Genomic DNA, 20,561 nt, shown 5'->3' with positions numbered 1-20,561 from the left:
CAGTATGTAGGTAGGGGGAGAGAGAGAGAGTAGTTAGGTAGGTAGGTAGATAAAGGGATATATAGCGAGAAATAGAGAGAGATAGAGAACTACAGTAGGTAGGTAGGGGGGGAGAGAGAGTGTGTAGATAGGTAGGTAGGTAGAAGGATAGAGAAAGAAATAGAGAAATACAGTAGATACGTAGGGAGAGAGAGAGAGTAGGTAGGTAGGGAGATAGAGGGATGGAGAGAGAGAGAAATACAGTAGGTAGGTAGGGAGAGAGAGTGAGTAGGTAGGGAGAGGGATAGAGAGAGAGAGAAATACAGTAGGTAGGTAGGGAGAGAGAGTGAGTAGGTAGGTAGGTAGAGGGATAGAGAAAGAGAGAAATACAGTAGGTAGGGAGGGAGAGAGAGAGAGTAGGTAGGTAGGTAGATGTTTCCAGGTGTATTTATCCATGTGCTGGAGAAGGAAATCACTGATAATCTGAGGCACCTAAGACTTTGTTTCTGATGGCACAGCACTTGATCAATGTAATTCTCATCAATCAGTTAAAGAGCTTTCCAAAAGGAAAAAAAAAGTTTTTGCACTCGCGAAAACGGGCCCGTTTTTTTAAAAGGCATGCATAGCCGGGGGGGGGGGGGGGGGGGCTTGCAAAGTGCTCCTGGGGGTGAGTGGGCAAAAAACGAGCAAAAAATGGCCTGTTTTTTTGTCAAAAAATTGCATGCATAGCCTTATGGAGGCTTATAGAGTACTGCTGGGGGCTGGGGGGTGGTGGCAAAAAAACGGGCCTTTTTGCTTATTTCTGTCCTCCCCAGCTCCAGGAGCTCTCTGAAAGCCTCCATAAGGCTATTGTTAGATACTTATTCTAACTACAGTGGTTTTCACCAAGGTCCTCTGTTCCAGCGGGAACAGAGATTTAATCCTATTGGTCGAAGGGTCTGACAGCTCCCTATAAAAGGGCTCCTTATTGTACTTAATAAAGAGCTGTTGTTACCATTAAGCTTGTGTGTGCCAGTCCATTACACAATCTAACAGCTATGCATGGCCATTTTGGTGAAAGAGGCGGGATTTCAGGAGGCAAAAAATGCTGTATTCGATGTATAAGACGCACCCAGATTTTCAGCCTCTTTTTTGAGGGAAAAGGGTGCGTCTTATACTCCGAAAAATACAGTAGTTTACTTTTACTCCCTAGGACATTGTCGCAGAATGTTTTTTTTAAAAAACTACCGAATTTGTTTTACCCAGAGTCAAGAGCACCAAACCTGGGAACTAAAAACTTTTTACGTGAGGCTAACATACAAAGAATGGTTGCAGGAACTGGGTATGTCTAGCTTAATGAAAAGTAGGACTAGGGGATGACATGATAGCAGTCTTCCGATATCTCAGGGGTTGCCACAAAGAAGAGGGAGTCAAACTATTCTCCAAGGCACCGGGGGGGGGGGGGGCAGGACAAGAAGCAATGGGTGGAGACTAATCAAGAAGAGAAGCAACCTTGAACTAAAGAGAAATTTCCTGACAGTGAGAACAATTAAACTTGCCTCCAGAAGTTGTGAATGCTCCAACACTGGAAGTTTTTAAGAAGAGATTGGACAACCATTTGTCTGAAATGGTATAGGGTTTCCTGCCTAAGCAGGGGGTTGGACTAGAAGACCTCCAAGGTCCCTTCCATCTCTGTTATTCTGTTATACATCTCCTTGTAAGGGTTAGAGATATGTTTTGTTTTGTAAAAACATATAAAAGTGATCGGCGCATTCTTCCTATATTCTGTTCCATTGCTATTTCTATAACAGTACTATGATAATTACTAAGACAACATGTTACTTTTCAATTAGTATAGCGATAACGAAGTTTTTATTCTATACTAGCACTATTCAATGTATTATTGCTGTTACTGTAACTCTATTACAATTGCCTACATACTATGCCATATACCGGCAGGCATCATCAACGTTTATTTTTAACCTGTTCTGTCTTCAATCCACTCTCTCTGAGATTTCTTCTTTTTCTCTTAAGGGCCAGCTTCTTGCATCTGTTTTTACACTGTGCTTTGCCTTGCTCAACTGCTGTTATTTCTTTTCCTCTCGTTTGCACCCTCCAGTTCTTCTGAAGGAAAAACAGCTTCTTCTTTTTTTTTTTGCTGGTGGCTGCAATGTTCAAAACACACGTCTCCTTCCACACTTGTCTCAAAGTTGCAATCTTATCAGCAACTCTGCTCTCCTGGAACTGGGGACAATAGCCATTAGCAATAGCCCATAGACTTATATACCGCTTCACAGTGCTTTACAGCCCTTTCTAAGTAGTTTATAGACCCAGCCTATTGCCGCCAACAATCTAGGTCCTCATTTTACCCACCTCGGAAGAATGGAAGGCTGAGTCAACCTTGAGCCTGTAAGGATTGAACTCTTGGCAGTGGGCAGAGTTAGCCTGCATTGTACATTCTCACCACTGTACCACAAGAGCTGTTTATAAGTTTAAAAGGAGGCAAAAGAAGGAGAGGAGGAGGAGCAGGGGGATAGCAATAGCACTTAGACTTAAATACCACTTCACAGTGCTTTACAGCCCTCTCTAAGCGGGTTTACAGAGTCAGCCTCTTGCCCCCAACAATCTGGGCCCTCATTTTACCCACCTCAGAACGACGGAAGGCTGAGTCAACCTTGACAAGACTCAAATAGGAGAGAAAGAAGGCAACACAGGGGTTGACAACATTGCTTAGTAGCCTGCTTTTCCTTCTCAAAATAAAACATTCAGTTGTCTCTTGACAGGGTCAACAAAGGGAAACATTCCATCCAGTACACACAACACACCAGGATTTCGGAGTGGAAAATCACGGAAACATTTTCTCCCGTCTTTGTCCATAATGACAAGCTAACACTAAAATATGAATGCTTGCTGTTCTCCCAGGATCTGCCAATCGGAGGCAGCCCTCTCGCTATGCCAAATGGTATGACTGGCGCCAGGACTGCGTGCCCCCTCCTCCCTCCCTCTCCCTCTCTCCCTGTATATGTGCGTGTGTGTGTGCGTACATGTATTTTAGTCCAGCAGTCTTGGAATCAGTGCAGAATGTGCTTTCTGGCAGAGATGCTTTCTGGCTGTTCCTTCTGCAGTTTGATTTGTCTAACAACATTTATAACCCTAATGGATTTTGTGTGGCACATCACAGAAAAATCAAATGACAATGTCAGTATAAAATTGGAATGTCAGCTTTATCTTCTATGTATTGAATGCTTTTCCTTTCCTCTCTGCTCTTCTCTACACGTGTTCACACACACCTAAGCTCACACGCATATTGGTTTAAGTTTACGCATTCACCTCTCGATGATCTCAACCCACAGGTAAAGGTACCGATGAGAACTGACACATGAGCAGGACATCGGATTGGCCATTTCCTCCCCTGCACACTCTTTACTATGCTCCTCTACCCCAGCATTAGCAGGGACACCATCCACACCCTGGGCTAATCATACACCCAGATTATAAATGCTATCCTAAGCCTGATCTTAAGGGACACAGTGGCTTGGTGGCTAAGATGCTGAGCTCGTTAATCAGAAAGGTTGGCAGTTCGGCAGTTCGAATCCCTAGCGCCGCGTAACGGAGTGAGCTCCCATTACTTGTCCCAGCTTCTGCCAACCTAGCAGTTTGAAAGCACGTAAAAAATGAAAGTAGAAAACTAGGGACCACCTTTGGTGGGAAGGTAACAGCGTTCCGTGCACCTTCGGCGTTTAGTCATGCCGGCCACATGACCACAGAAACATCTTTGGATAGTGCTGACTCTTTAGCTTTAAAACGGAGATGAGCACCGCCCCCTAGAGTCGGGAACGACTAGCACATATGTGCGAGGGGAACCTTTATCTTTTTAAGTCTGACTTTGTGAGCCATTGTGATGTAGAACTATCTACCAGGCTAGAAACCATGGGTTTTAGTCTCATCTTAAGTGCAAAGTCAGTTGCACTTAAGATGAGTTGGACCAGTTGCTTTCTCTCTTGGACCAGTTACTTCCCTCAGCCCTAAGAAGCGGGTAATGGCAAACTATTGACTGCTGAAATTTTATCAGGAAAACTACAGGAACTTGTCCAAGCAGTTTCCATGAATCAGACATGATTGAACGGAAGAAGACGAAAAGATTCAGAGTTTTTGGATGGAAGCTTTCACAGCAAATAATGGAGCTGACAATTCATTCCGGAGAACTCTAGAGTGAAGCTGCAAGAAGCTGCAAGAAGATGAGTTGTATCCTGGTCAGCTGCTCCAAGAACTGACTTCATTTTGCCTGCGGGCAGGGTCAGCTCTGACTTTGCACGGACAGATTGCGATATAACATCCCATCAACAACACTACTCTCATTCTTCTCATCATGAAATGGCTTTGGGTAGAGTTTGTTGAACATCCAGGCGGCAGTCATCGTAAATAGTTATAAACAGCAATAAAAAACAACCTGCCTTTTCATCTTTTGTGCGAACTATGCCATAATTTAGCAATTAATTGAATGGTATAAAAAGTGGAACAGGATTTTTTTTTGGGGGGGGATCAAATAATATTTGGGCATTTAGCTTAGTTTAGCTGTGAAAGTCGAACTATAAGAAAGGCTGAGTGCCAAAGAATGGAGGCCTTTGGACTCTGGTGCTGGAGAAGACTCCTGCAAGTCCCTTGGACTGCAAGGCGATCCAACCGGTCAGTCCTAGAGGAGATCAACCCTGACTGCTCTTTAGAAGGCCAGATCCTGAAGATGAAACTCAAATATTTTGGCCACCTAATGAAAAGGAAGAACTTACTGGAGAAGAGCCTAATGCTGGGAACGATGGAGGGCAAAAGAAGAAGGGGACGACAGAGAACGAGGTGGCTGGATGGAGTCACTCAAGCAGTTAGTATGAGCTTAAATGGACTCTGGGGGATGATAGAGGACAGGGAGGCCTGGAGGAACATTGTCCATAGGGTTGCGATGGGTCAGGCTTGACTTCTCAACTAACAACAACAAGCTTAGCTTAAAGAAAGATGTAAGAAACAAAAAGAGTAACTAAATAATTCACATAAATTTAATGAACAACTGATTAATTAACTAATTCATCATTGGAAGACTGCAAGAATTATGATGGTAGCCCTGTTCTGAATTCAGTTATAAAAGTCTATATCACTTAGAACACATCAAATCTGGCATCCACATGCAGAAATGTCTTTGGTGCTCTCTGAGCTTTGTTGTTTTCTTGCAGACATTTCATTAGCCAACTAGATGTTACCTAGTTTGGGTAATGAAACATCCGCAAAAAATATAAAACAACGAAGCTCAAAAGGTACCAAGGACCCTTCATTTCGACCCTGAGCTACAAATAGTCTCCTTTATTGGCATTGGCATAGAAATCTGTTAGGAAATGTTTGAATAAACCAAGGTCATTTCTTGCTTTTATCAGATCTGTAACGCCTGTCTACATCTTACTGGGACTGGAATATTGGTTGGATGAAATAATTGTTCATCCCCGTTGAATAGCGTTGATAATAACAATCCCAGTAATAGATCAGGAACCCCCCCCAAGATTTCTCAAATGCTGTTTGCAGAGATTCAACCTGGAAATAAAGAGAAATTTTCTGACAGTGAGAACAATCAACCCATGGAACTGAAGTTGCCTTTGGAAGTTGTGGGAGCTTCATCACTGGAGGCTTTTAAGAAGAGACTGGACTGCCATCTGTCAGAAATGGAGTAGGCGGTTGGACTAGGTGACCTACAAGGTCCCTTCCAACTCTGTTAATCCGTTAAAGAGCCATGGAAATTAGAGCTATAAAAACCAGCCTTTAAAAAAAAATTTGAATGAAATATATTCTACTGCTAAATGATGCAGATCCATTTGCTAGTTAAAAGAGGAGGTGGGACTCCTGAGTGAAGTTTGAACCCGGTGCCCAAATGAAAACAGAAGCTTCCTTACCATCTTCCCCATGGTGAGTCCTTGAGGTCAACAAGACGGGCTGAAGGGGAACTTGGTGCTGAAGGCTGCAGGAGATGCCGGACTCTGCAACTGAGTAAACGGACGACACTTTTATAAACTCCCTTTTATAAATTCTTGTGGCTGCCAACCTCCTCTAAGAATGAGGGGTGGCTCCATGCACCCTACAGCCAGGTCTTGCTTGCGTGTTTTTGAAGTCACACACCAAGAGGAGACAGCCCTGTAAGAGAGGACAGAAACACACACACACAAACATACACACACACACCCAGCCATCCAGCTAAAGGCCACCTTGGAATGCCCCTTTTACAATATCTCCTCCTGCACCAAGCACACCTAGGCATCTGCGAACTTGAAGGGGAAAAATGCGAAAGGACGCCTTGTTCTTTCTTTTAAACAAAAAAAAAAGCTAGTAGATAAATAAGTAAATATGACATATCAAATTTTACGTTTTCAAACCAACGTCCAAACCAAACCTTAGCCGTCACTTATCGTTCGTGCTTTTCCAAATAGCCCAGAGTAACTCTTCTCCCTCTCTCCAAAGGAATATTAATATAGAAAAGTCTGTGTTAAACTGCCTCTAGGCATGAAAATTGTGCATTCATGCATTTTATGAAGAGGAATACTGTGTACATTAGACAAAACGATTGTCCAATTGCAATCTGGGTGAAGTAGGTATCCAAAGTGGAAGGTTTATAAAATGAGACATTAAAAATAAAAGAATTTGATATTAGTATTCCCCCCCCCCCCAATTCCTTTCTATATTGGCCAGTAAGGTCTCAGTTGGCAGCCTAGAAACAGCTTCTGAAGGCAATTGCACTCAATAAAGTAATTATTTTATAAATGAAATGGTGCTTTGAAAAACTAAGGCATTCAACCCAGAGCCATTTAAAAAATCTATTTGAAACCCTTTTATATAATGTGATAGAATAATAGAATAACAGAGTTGGAAGGGACCTTGGAAATCTTCTAGTCCAGAGATTGGCAACCTTGAGCAGTCAAAGAGCCTCGTTTCCCACAGAAAAGAAAACACCGGGAGCTACAAAACCCTTCCCGTGCCTGACTATTTCCTGAGCGGCCACAAAACTAGCATATGTAGTTGAATTAAACGTTCTTTTTTCTTCTGAAACTTTTCTTGGATTTATCCATGGTTGACTTACTGGGAGTCGAAAAGCTCAATAATTGTGAGTCAGCGGATGTCACCCATTGGTGGTTGTGATGCAGGTTTTGAGCAACAGGGAGCAGCATCAGAGGGATAAATGAGCCACATGTGGCTCCAGATCCACTGGTTGCTAACCCCTGTTCTAGTCCAACCCCTTGCTTAGGCTGGAAACCCCTGCACCACTTCAGACAAATGGCTATCCAACCGCTTCTTAAAAACTTCCAGTGTTGGAGCATTCAGAACTTCTGGAGGCAAGTTGTTCCATTGATTCATTGTTCTCAATGTCAGGAAATTCCTCCTCAGTTCTAATTTGCTTCTCTCCTTGGTTGGTTTCCACCCATTGCTTCTTATTCTGCCTTCAGATGCTTTGGAGAATAGCTTGACTCCCTCTTCTCTGTGGTATCCCCTGAGATATTGGAACATTTCTATCCTGTCACTCCTAGTCTTCTTTTCATCAGACGAGGATGATGAGGACGTCATTGTGACATTCCCGTACGTACAAGGGCCATTCCAAAGAAAACATCTCACCTGGAAGGCCCTTCCTGGAAGGAAACCAATAACATTCTTTCCAATAACAATATAATGAAGCATTTGCACCCTCTGACACAAGAGTATTCCAGAAAAGATCTTGTGTAACCGTTGCAATAACCCAAACCACAAGCAGGAACAAAGCTAGTCAATAGATGTGGTTAAGTCAAGTAATAACACACAATTTGACATCTGTTGCAAGGATCAAATGCAATTGGGCAATATGTCTTCACTTCCCATTTAGTTAAATGAAATCTAGATCTTTCCAAGGCAATTATGCATTTTTTTGGATGAAGCATTTTAGGGCATAAAATGAGATATACTCTTTGAGCTGTTCGCTATTTTTTCTAAGTTTATTTATACATTTTCATTTAATATACACAAGTGCTTTGTGAACAGTGTATTGTCTGGGTCAATCTGCTTACATAATAGTACTTTCCCTGCTCCTTATTTCTACCTCTGTTATTCAACCATTTATAAAATGTCCCATGTTTGAAAATACTCTGTATCTTCTTTTTCTTTTATCCGTGCATTTCTGCACAGTCTAATATTTTTTTTAATTACTACTTCTCCTCCTCTCAGAGTTTCCTCATTTTTCCCAATACTGTGCAAATACAATCCTTACTGCTATCCAAACATGTAAGATTAAATATAAGTTTCCCTTCCCATATTAATTTTATGGAACCACAGCTTCTACGGTGGGTGTGGGATGTGACCATGTCAAAAATCTGTAAGTTACAGGATTGGGATAAAAGCCCCACCCTCTACAAAAGGGGCATAATTTGGATCACAGTTCCCTGCCTGCCGTCTTGAGATATTTATTTCTATTTCTGAGTCTATTGCAGAAGTGAAGGACATTATAAACAGGGCACATTTTTTTCCTTCCACGTATTGGAAGATGTTGTCTTCATCTCGTCCCGATCATGAGCGAGGTGGCCTTCAGTTGTCTTTAACAGGAGTGGTGTATTGGCAGTAGTCTCAATACAATACAATACAAATACAATAGCAGAATTGGAAGGGACCTTGGAGGTCTTCTAGTCCAACCCCTTGCCTAGGCAGGAAACCCTATACCATTTTAGACAAATGGTTATCCAACATCTTCTTAAAGACTTCTAGTGTTGGGGCATTCACAATTTCTGGAGGCAAATTGTTCCACTGATTAATTGTTCTAACTGTCAGGAAGTTTCTCCTCAGTTCTAAGTTGCTTCTCTCCTTGATTAGTTTCCACCGTTTGCTTCTTGTTCTACCCTCAGGTGCCTTGGAGAATAGTTTGACTCCCTCTTTTTTGTGGCAACCCCTGAGATATTGGAAGACTGCTATCATGTCTCCCTTAGTCCTTCTTTTCATTAAACTAGACATACCCAGTTCCTGCAACCGTTCTTCATATGTTTTAGTCTCCAGCCCCTAATCATCTTTGTTTCTCTTCTCTGAACTTTTCTAGAGTCTCCACATCTTTTCTATATTGTGGTGACCAAAACTGGATGCAGTATTCCAAGTCTGGCCTTACCAAGGCATTATAAAGTGGTATTAACACTTCACGTGATCTTGATCCTATCACTCTGTTTATGTAGCCTAGAACTGTGTTGGCTTTTTTGGCAGCTGTATCCTCTCATTTCATCCCACATAAATGTCAAAGTATATCAAATTTGATTTGTTGCTCATTTCCTTTGCAGGAAGCCAGATGACTGCGGTAATGGAACGGAAGCCATAGAGGCACAATAGGGAACTGAGATAGGGGCAGCCAGGGGTGGGATTGAAAAATGTTAGCAATCAGTTCCATGCCTGGTTTCTGGGTGGGCGTGGCCATGGTGGGCGTGGCCTACTCAGCCTCTTGCACCATGGCAGCGGGAGGGAGAGATTTTTGCCCATTTTTGGCTTTCGGGTACTTCCGGTAGGCCCATTTTTCACTTTCCTCAGGCTCTGGAGGCTTTCTCCAAGCCTCCAGGAGGGCCAAAACAGCCTCTCCCACTGGAAGCTAAAAACAGGCCCATTTCCAGACTGGAATACTGCATTCAGTTTTGGTCGCCACAATGTAGGAAAGATGTGGAGACTCTAGAAAGAGTGCAGAGAAGAGCAACAAAGATGATTAGGGGACTGGAGACTAAAACATATGAAGAACGGTTGCAGGAACTGGGTATGTCTAGTTTAATGAAAAGAAGGACTAGGGGAGACATGAGAGCAGTCTTCCAATATCTCAGGGGTTGCCACAAAGAAGAGGGAGTCAAGCTATTCTCCAAGGCACCTGAGGGTAGAACAAGAAGCAATGGGTGGAAACTAATCAAGGAGAGAAGCAACTTAGAACTGAGGAGACATTTCCTGACAGTGAGAACAATTAATCAGTGGGACAGAAGTTGCCTACAGAAGTTGTGAATGCCCCAAAACTGGAAGTCTTTAAGAAGATGTTGGATAGCCATTTGTCTGAAATGGTATAGGGTTTCCTGCCTAGGCAGGGGGTTGGACTAGAAGACCTCCAAGGTCCCTTCCAACTCTACTATTGTATTGTATTGTATTGTATTGTATTGTATTGTATTGTATTGTATTTGGAGAGAAAGGCTTTCTCCATGGATTTCCCATGGGCCTTTGCATCCTAACCACCCTTCTCTAGAGCACCTTGATAAGACCTTGCATTAAAACTCCCGGGAGCTCCGACATGTCAGCCGATCTCCACTTATCAAAGCCAAAGTCCTTTGGAAAATGTTTCCCAGTCTTATCAACGGGTGACCTTACGAAGCAGGAAGGAGAGATAGGGAAGGAGCAGCATTAGTGTACAAAGGAAAACAAACATATGCACCAACTTGCTTTTGGAACTGCAGCTCAACATGTACAGTTTGCATTGCTCCAGAGTCATATCTTGAAGGGTGGGAACTTGCTTGTCATCCCTCCAAGAAGACCATCTACTTGGGCTTTGCAACCGAAGCAATGACTCTGCTGTGGACACATCGGTGCATCGGTGCCCTTAAGTGTGTAAAGAAAAAAAAAACCTCAGTGAAGAAACACTAGTTGGACTCCATGTCTTCTTTCAGAAGCCTTGTTTCTTTGTTGGGGTGGGGAATCCTCAAGCATATCAAGCCGACATAAAATTACGAATCGTAAAATATCTGTTACTTGAAGGAATCAATGTGCTGAAGAGTTTGGGGACCCTTGCCCTGCAGGAAGATGTTCTTCACTTCCTACAGGAAGTTTTGACAGAATAAACCTCCCCCAATTGGTTCCTTTTACAATATATAATAGTGAGTTTGGTGTAGCGTTTGAGGGTCTGGCTTGGAAACCAGGAAACTGTGAGTTCTAGTTCCACTTTAAGCGTGGAAAATTAACTGGGTGATTCCCCTTTCTCTCAGTCCAATCCAATTGTCAGAGTTGTTATTGTGAGGAAAATAGGAGGAAGAAAAAGTATTAGGCATTCACCGCTTTGAATTATTTTTATATATAAAAAAACTAAGACAGGATAAAAATCTAATAAAGATTAATAAAATATTTTCATTGAGTTTAAGGTATTGATATTTGGCTGGAAACTTGGCTAGGAGGCCAGGAGTTCTTGCACCTGCCTGAGGCATGAAAACTGGCTGGATGATATTGGGCCAATTACAAGGTGACTATGAGTTCTAGTCCTGTCTTAGGTATGAAAGTCAGCTGGTTGACTTTAGACCAATCACCCTCTCTCAGACCAACCCACCTCACAGGGCTATCGTTGTGGGAAACGAGGAGGAGGAAAGAGTATTAGGTATGTTCGCTGCCTGGAATTATTGCTAAAAATAATAAAAGACGGGATAAAAAATCCAATAAATAAATAAAATTAAATAAAAATTCTCATCAAACTTAAGACATTCAGCTAGAAACTGGGAAGTCATGAGTTCTAGTTCTTTTAGGCAAAATGTCAGCTGGGTGATCTTAGGCCGGTCAGTCTCTCTCAGCCCTAGGAAAGAGGCAAGGGCAAATCACTTCTGAAAGAAAACTGCAGTGACTTTCCCATCAGTCAAAAATCAACTGGAAAACACCTAAAAAAAATAAAAGCCATGGGTTTTTCCCAGGGTAATGAAGTAATTGGGATATTCCAAACGGAAGACTGAAGCTGGGGGAAAGTGACCCTATTTTGCCAAGAAATAAAGGTAGGAAAATTTTGTTACCTAGTTTGGTAATGAAACGTTCGCAAGAAAGAAACGAAACTCAGAGAGCACCAGAAATTGCCTTGTAGCAAATATTGCAATATTGTCTTTGGCTGCAAGAACTGCAGTAGCTGTCAAATGTTTAATTTATGGTGTGGTAGGAAAACTTCAGAGTAAGATTTCCTGTATGAAAAATAACCTAGCGACTATTGTGACTTCCTTAAGCACCCCAAGCTGCGTGTGGCAATGCAGATAATAAAAGATAATAAAAATGGAAAAGATAATTAAAAAATAGACCTGCCAACATCTAGAAATGAGTAAAGTAATAACAGTCAGCATGGTTTATGTTAAAAACAGATCATGCCAGACCAAACTTATTTCATTCTCCAACATAGGGATTACATTAGTAGACCAGTGAAATACTGTGGACATAATATACTTAGACTTCAGCAAGGCATTTGACAAAGTAGATCATAACCTACTTTTTGGTAACCTAGAGAAACGAGGGATAGATAGCATCACCACCAAATGTTTTCTTAACTGGCTGACAAACTCAACGAGTAGTCCTTAATGGTTCTATGTCTACATAGAAGTAAGTAAGCAGTGGTGTACCACAAGGTTCCGTCTCAGGCCTAGTACTCTTCAATGTCTTCATAAATGACTTAGATGAGAGAATAGAAGGGGAACGTATCAGATTTGCAGATGATAGTAAGCTGGCAGGAATAGCCAACACCCTAGAAGATAGGCTCAAGATCCAGATGGATCTTGACAGGTTTGAACACTGGGCCCTATCTAACAAAATGAAATTCAATGTAGAGAAAGATAAAATCTTACACTTTGGCAAGAAAAACCAAAAGTACAAATATAGACTGGGTGAAACTAAGCAACTCATTGAAAATGTACAAGAAAATAAAAACCACGGCAGTTTTACAGCATTGATTTATTGATTGATTTGGCACCAAGAAGTGCTCAGTAGCTGATGAAAACCTCTTGCAGAATCAACCCAATTCAAGTGCAGGCCCAGATCTCACTCATTTGCATGAATCTTAAGGGGTCAAGCCACGTAGAGATCAAGGTAAAAGATCTCTTGTTTTCATCTATGAAATATGGAGGAGAATTACAGTTGAGTAAAGGAAGTTGGCTGGCTAGACAGGAGCCCTAGAGAGCAGGCGGGACCTGTCCAGATATTTGGATGGCTCAGGATCGTGCAAGCTGTAATCCCAAACATCTTCAGGAAATTTAATTTCCTCACTAGGTTGCATCCTTGAAGACAGCTCTGAAAACCTCTGGGAATGTCAGTGCTGAAATGTTACAGGGCCAGAAGGGAAATGCTTAAATATGTAGGAGATATTTAATTTAACTGATTGCAATTAAACTTACATAAGTTAATTCAAATGTCATTTTGAAGCCCACCATTTAAAGGCCAACTCCAGAATAAAATGAAAAAAAAAAAAGTCGGATGAATGAAAAAAAAATATTCTGTTACTTGCTGAAACTCACATTAAGGCCATTCCATTTTTTTCTCCTGGACAATATGAAGGTAATTCATCAGTTCATTGAACAAAACGCCCAGTCTGATATACCAATGTTGTCTTGGTGATAAAAAAAAGAAAGAGGAAAACCCATAGAAATATAAATTATATCCATGTAAGAAACAAACTAATAACCCTGGCTAAAGTGATCGTTCCAGGTAGCCAATGGACCTCCTATGACCATGATGGCAAACCTATGGCATGCGTGCCACAGGTGGCACACGGAGCCATATTTGCCAGCATGGCAGCCCTCAGCCCCGCACACATGCGTGCATTGGCCAGCTGATTTTTGGCCTTCCAGGGGCAGTTTTTGCCCTCCCCAGGCTTCAGGAAAGGCTCCGGAGCCTGGGAAGGGCAAAAATTGCCCCCCCCATGTGTGTGGGTCACATGTGTAGGGGTGTCACTCACACATGCATAGGTGGGTGGGCACGCACACATGTGCTAGTGTGCACACACACGTTGGCACATATTTAGAAAAAGGTTATCCACCACCATCCTATGACCTTCTTCTGGAGATCCTTTGGTACCATAGAGTCGCATCCCACATGACATTTATCACTTGATGTGGATGGGTTACTGCTAGGGAGAACTTTCACAAATGTTAAAAGTTGGCTCATGTGCAAGACTTTGAAGTTCTCATGCTCCACTGGTGATCATCAAGTCACTTCATGTGCATATGAAGGGAATGATGCCAACGACGTTACCTCCAACTGGGGCTATGGGGTAAAGCTGTGTGGTAAGAGCCTCATGGAATGCCTGATGTTCTAACAGACTTCACTTGCATAGTTGGAAGCCTAGAAGCGACGAAACATTAAGATGGTGTACAGAATCCACACAACGAGACCAACCCCAACTGCACAATAGATAAATATGCGGGCCAGCCTGGAGTTTTCTCGGGCGGCTGTGTAGTTTCCGTTTCGGTTGGATTCTTGAGTCTGAAGAGAAAAAGACATAAGAATCAGATTGGTGAGCAGCTGAAAACTGAGAAGCATCCCCAGAAATAAGTTGTGGAACGAGATCAGCTGACTTGGAAAGTCGACCCATCTTGTTTGTCAGGTATTATCACATTGCTATTATGTGATAGGTTGACACAAGCCTTGCAAGATAGGAATAGCAATAGCCCTTAGACTTATATACCGCTTCATAGTGCTTTTATAGCCCTCTCTAAGCGGTTTACAGAGTCAGCCTCTTGCCCCCAACAATCTGGGTCCTCATTTGACCCACCTCAGAAGGATGGAAGGCTGAGTCAACCTTAAGCCCGGTGAGATTCGAACTGCCAAATTGCAGGCAGCCGGCAGTCAGCAGAAGTAGCCTGCAGTACTGCACTCTCACCACTGCACCACCATGGCTCATGATGAAGCTTACTTAGATCTCAAGCTTAAAGGATTTAATTTTTGCTCCAAACTAGAATCTTGAGGTCCTCTGACTGGAACCAGATATCAAATTCTGGCTCAGGAAGATAACATATCCTAGAATTAATGAACTAGATGTCTTTGAGCATATACTGTATGATGTTAGGAATAACTTTTACCAGGGCCAAACTCATAAGCTCTTTTAGTAGAGAAAACAGAACAGAATAACAGAGTTGGAAGGGACCTTGGGGGTCTTCTAGTTCAACCCTCTGTTCTGGCAGGAAACCCTACAGCATTTCAGATGAATAGTTGCCCCACCTCTTCTTAAAAACACCCAGTGTTGGAGCATTCACAACTTCTGGAAGCAAATCATTCCACTGATTAATTGTTCTAACTGTTGGGAAATTTCTCCTTAGTTCTACAGTAGGTTGCTTCTCTTTTAGTTTTCATCTGTTGCTTCTTGTCCTGCCTTCAGGTGCTCTGGAGAATAGGTTGACTCCCTCTTCTTTGTGGCAGCCCTTGAGATATTGGAACACTGCTATCATATCACCCCTAGTTCTTCTTTTCATTGAACTAGACACACCCAATTCCAGCAACTCTTTTTTTAAAAAATTACGTTTTAGCCTCCAGTCCCCTAATAATCTTTGTTGCTCTTCTCTGTCCTCTCGTAGAATTTTACAATGTGACAACCAAAACTGGATGCAGTGTGGGTTTAGCAAGGCATTATAAAGTGCTGTTAACACTTCATGTGATCTTGATTCTTTCCATTCTAGACCATAGTTTTTTAAAAAATTAGCTCCAGGTGATTTATATACCTAAAGGTGGCAGATGATCTAATAAAGCACCAATGGTTCTAATATTTTACAAGAAACCTTTCCCATTGCAGGCTGAATTAAGAAGGACAATGGGATGACACCATTGTCAGTGAAGAATTATTGGAAGCAAGAAAAGCAAACAGTTTATTAATTTCTTTCTTCGGGATGACCTGTACAGTACTGCAGGTGAAGTAATGCCTAAATGCATGGTAGCTTGTATGTTTTAAATTATCTTCAGAACAGTTTACGATAATTGTGGCAAATAATATTTTCTGATTAATATTTTAGAGATGGCACAGAACTTTTCTGGAAGAATATACTTTGGAAACAGTAAAGTTGGTTATATATCATCTGAACCCCAAATAGCTCACAAAAAGCCTTTTTAGATTTGTAAAGGATTATTTATTGTTAGATCACGGTAACACAAATCAATGCATGTTATTTACCCTCTTTAAAATGTCAACAAGAACATATGATACATTATGTGATGAGAGATATAATTAGTTGACTGCCACGATGTAGAAAAGATGTGGAGATTCTAGAAAGAGTGCAGAGAAGAGCAACAAAGATGATTAGGGGACTGGAGACTAAAACATATGAAGAACGGTTGCAGGCACTGGGTAGGTCTAGTTTAATGAAAAGAAGGACTAGGGGAGACATGATAGCAGCCTTCCGATATCTCAGGGGTTGCCACAAAGAAGAGGGAGTCAAACTATTCTCCAAAGCACCTGAGGGTAGAACAAGAAGCAACAGATGACAACTAATCAAGGAGAGAAGCAACTTAGAACTGAGGAGAAATTTCCTGACAGTTAGAACAATTAATCAGTGGGACAGAAGTTGCCTCCAGAAATTGTGAATGTCCCAACACTGGAAGTCTTTTAGAAGATGTTGGATAGCCATTTGTCTGAAACGGTATGGACTAGAAGACCTCCAAGGTCCCTTCCAACTCTGCTATTGTATTGTATTGTATTATATTAATTCTGGTAGAAATTAAATAGAAAGACAAGAAAGCATAACATATTAATTAGGGTGTTCTCCCTTTGGGAGCCTTGTTTCAAGCTGTGGGGGGACCCATATGCCATGGATACACACCTCTGAGCTCAAGCCTATGCAGAATCTCAGCTTAGTGGCAATATTTTGATTAAAATCTAGCACCAAGACTTCATGATCCTTTTATCTGATCACAAGATTAGTCAGAAGCCTTAGTCTTGACTAGATAATTCTGGGATGGGAATCAAGTCAGGTAAGACAAAGTTAATCACAGATATGTGAAGACCCCCTCTCCCCTTATTCATCAAGCAAGAGTGAAAAAGAGTAGGTGAAACAAGCAGAATGAGTTCTGAGCTTCAACTTTTCTTAATAGGAAGGATACATCAAAATATATCACTACCTTCTCAAAATATACTATATTGCCACTATATCTATTATCTCTCTCTCTCTCTCTCTGTCTGTGTGTGTGTGTCTCCCTCCTTCCTTCTCCCCTCTCTCCATTTTTCTCCCCACTCTCTTGTCTGCCTGCCTGCCTGCCTGCCTGCCTGCCTGCCTACCTACCTACCTACCTACCTACCTACCTACCTACCTACCTACCTACCTATCCATCCTTCTATCTATCTAGCTGTCTATCTAGCTATCTAGCTGTCTGTCTGTCTGTCTGTCTGTCTGTCTGTCTGTCTGTCTGTCTGTCTATCTATCTATCTATCTATCTATCTATCTATCTATCTATCTATCTATCTATCTATATCTATCCCACTATCCATCCATCTATCCATCATCTATCAATCTAGTGATTAAGTACTGAAGTTCAATTTCCCCCTGATCAAATGTTATTTGGATAAAGTTGTGCCATTCATTCTTTCAACTCAAGCTACTTCAAAAGGGGTGCATGGTACCAGTAGGGATGAAAAATAGAGACCCTTCCTGTCCTTACCATGTTGAGCTCCTAGAGGAAAAGCATCTGCAAATAATTTACAACATTTGGCAGAATAGAAATGAATGAATGAACGAACAAACGAATGAATGAGGCTTTGAATATGAATACTATAAGAAGGAAAAACAGGCAACTAATCCTAAGTGAAGATACAATGATGTCACATAGTCTGTTCCTCTGCAAATGCCATTACTTTACATTCTCTTACTTGTCCCCTTACTAATCTCCTTCCCTGTAGCCATGCAGCCCCTGAGGAACATCACATGGTCCTGGAGCTACAAAAGGGGCTCTTGATGAGTTCCACAAGCTAGAGCCCACCTACTTTAAACCAATATGATTCTGTCCCCTTCATTTTTCCGAATATAACTAAGAGGAACTTCAGGGGGAAAAAAGTCCAGGCTCCCTGCTACCTGCAGCTTCTGTTCCCAGAGAAACTTACCTTTACAGAATAAACCCATGACCACCAACTCACCTTTATGGAATAAATCACAGCCACAATTCCAAAGGGTAGGAAACAGCAGAACATGGTGCAGATGGAGTAGCGCAGATAGTCAGGCTCACTGGTGGTCTGGACATGTGAAATAAAGATATCCTCTCGAGACTCAACAAATAGATCTTGTTGGGGCTTTGCAGACAGTGGATCCTGGTACATCTGATACTGTGGTGGCGGCGGCATTGAGGAAGCTGCCCCATAGTCCAGCGAAGATGGTGGTTCAACGTGGAATTTAAGTGCATTGGACTCTTCATGAGGTTTTTGTTCAGGATAAGGAGAAGGATTTGCGGGGACAGGAATATGGGTTTCATAGCTTGGGTTGGTCATCATGTAGAGCTGCTCTCTCTCTCTCCCTCTTTCTTTTGTCACGGCCAGTGAGTCCTATCTTGGCTTCTGATTGTCTTCCACTTCAACTGCCCCGCAGTGAATCTGCTTAGCTTTTTCTCCTTGATGGTACCCAATGCCTGTTTTCCAACTCTTGCTTCTGTTCTTGGCAAGCCTTCTCTTGTTTGCTTGATGCGATACCTTATAATGCAGTTTCCTCCTTTTTTTTATCTTGTTAAGAGACTGCAATGTATTGCTCTGGCTCTCCAGCGGGATGACATCACTGTGTCTTGAGGATCAGGAGAAAGAGTGGGTGGAATTAATAAATAGGCAGCCAGGATGAACAGACTGATCGATATTGGACACGTCCTATGGAAATGGGTGCCAGGCTGGAGTTGGATTGGATGCAGAACGTCTGTTAGTCCCAAGGCTAATTAAATAAGCCCAAATAAAATAAAGTCCAAATAAATCAGGTTTATGCGGGCATGTTCTGAATTTCATTACAAAATTAATGGCTCAATTTTGGGTGGGGGTGGGGGAATGCTGAAATGAAAAGGAGGCCATTTACAGAAGAGGGCCCATACTTTAGGTGAACAGAACAGTAGGTAGCGTTGGGGGAGAAAATCTGGACTAAGGGTTTTAAGAAATACAATCGCATTTGCCCCACCATCCAGAATTCTTCAAAATTCAAATAAGAGCCAACCCTTTTGCTCTGAGGGGTATAGAATGGAGGTGGTATTCAGCCAGTTCTGACAGGTTCTGGAGAACCAGTAGTGGACATTTTGAGTAGTTCAGAGAACCGGCAAATAGGCTGGCCCCGCCCCTGCTGCCTCCCAGCTGATCTTCTTTTGTTGCCCTGAACAGGAGAATGGAGCTGGAAAGCAGGCTAGTTGGGTGGGGAGGGAATGTTGATTTGGCAGTATCCTTTCCTTGCCACGCCCACAAAGCCACGCCCACAAAGGCACAGCCACAGAACTGGTAGTAAATTTTTTTGAATCCCACCACTGGTATGGAACACAAGTTGGTAGGCCCCAGGACTTTGTTTTTGTGCCCCTGTTATGGGTGGATTGACTTTTATATATGCACACACAAATGCACAGACATTGTGTCTTGCATCTCTTCACAACTGAAGAATAACACTTCTGGAAATGTTCCAGGGACCCATCATTGACTTTGTTGAACCCAACTGCTCAGTGTCCTAAAATCCAGGAAGAAGAATCCCAGCAGATGAACAACCAGTCCCTCTTTGAAAATTCCATCAAGGAAAAGACCATTCACCCTCAAAGTAGCTCTCCTATTAAATTGTTTTCATATTCAAGACTCAGATGAAAGTGGCAAACAGGGCAATTATTATTCATTCAAATCGTATCATCCATCTCATCTAACCAACTCTGGGTAGCTCTACTTTAGACTTTAATGTATTCAGTGATACGTTCCCATTAGACCAGTGTTGGGATTCAAAAAAAATTATTACTGGTTCTGTGGGCATGGCTTTGTGGGCGTGGTGTGGCTTTCGGGGGGGGGGGGCGGGCAGGGGAAGGATACTGCCAAATCCCCATTCCCTCCCCGTCCCACTAATCTGCTTTCCAGCTCCGTTCTCCTGTTCAGGGCAACAAAAGAAGATCAGCTGGGAAGCTGGGAGGCAGCAGGGGCGTGGCCAGCCTATTTGCCGGTTCTCGGAACTACTCAAAATTTCTGCTACCGGTTCTCCAGAACCTGTTAGAACTGGCTGAATACCACCTCTGCATTAGACCTTACACTGCTCCCTGTGGGGCACAAATTACCAGTCTTTCCCACATTTTTCATCAAAAAATCTTTGTGGTCTTCAGTTGGACTAATTCATTTGGCCAACAACATTTTCTGAGAGGGGCAGAAGAGAAGAATGAATAAATGCTGTATAATGGAGAAATATTCCTTTTTGTGACTTGGAGATTCTGCTTCCATTACCATCACCATTAATTACCTTGCACTGTTTTGTTTTGAAACAGTCTGACACCACTGAGTCAATCAATTTATTTCAATTATGCTTTGCATGGAATATTACGCCAATGCATTGTCTGTTTCTGCCTAGCTTTCCATTATGAGAAGTTACTGAGAGTTACTAAATTTTTCCCCATGTATTAACTCTCTTCCTACTGATAGATCTGATTTCTTCCAATCCATCTTGGCAAGGCACCTCACTCTAAGCTGGTTTAATGAGAAGCAACTGACCTAGCATTTTGTGGTACAGTATTCTTGTTGTGGAAATCAAGGAATCAAAGACCAGCTCTTTCCAATGCAAGAAAGTTTATTGCACAGGTTCAAACACCAAACTTAGGAACAACAGTCTGAACCCTGAATGGTTCACTTCAACAACCTTTTATACTCATTTTGACGTATACAATTACATTAACATACATGTCCCAAATACGGTAAAAGG

The 20,561-nt window shown here is 42.2% G+C and overlaps 1 protein-coding gene across 1 annotated transcript in view; it reads right to left on the bottom strand.

Annotated features, from left to right (window-relative positions):
- Positions 1 to 18,145, bottom strand: part of ATP4A (ATPase H+/K+ transporting subunit alpha) — a gene marked incomplete at its 5' end in the record, with an annotated part of 43,543 nt that extends 25,398 nt beyond the window's left edge. The window contains one exon of the mRNA XM_081961667.1: positions 17,798 to 18,145. Within this exon, the coding sequence (XP_081817793.1) occupies positions 17,798 to 18,145 (348 nt within the window). The remainder of the gene's footprint in view (positions 1 to 17,797) is intronic.
- Positions 18,146 to 20,561: the final 2,416 nt, after the last annotated feature.

This window comes from Natrix helvetica, assembly GCF_964273705.1.
Source record: "Natrix helvetica genome assembly, chromosome: 9".
Lineage (NCBI taxonomy): Eukaryota > Metazoa > Chordata > Lepidosauria > Squamata > Natricidae > Natrix > Natrix helvetica.
This window is presented reverse-complemented; position numbering and strand designations above follow the sequence as displayed.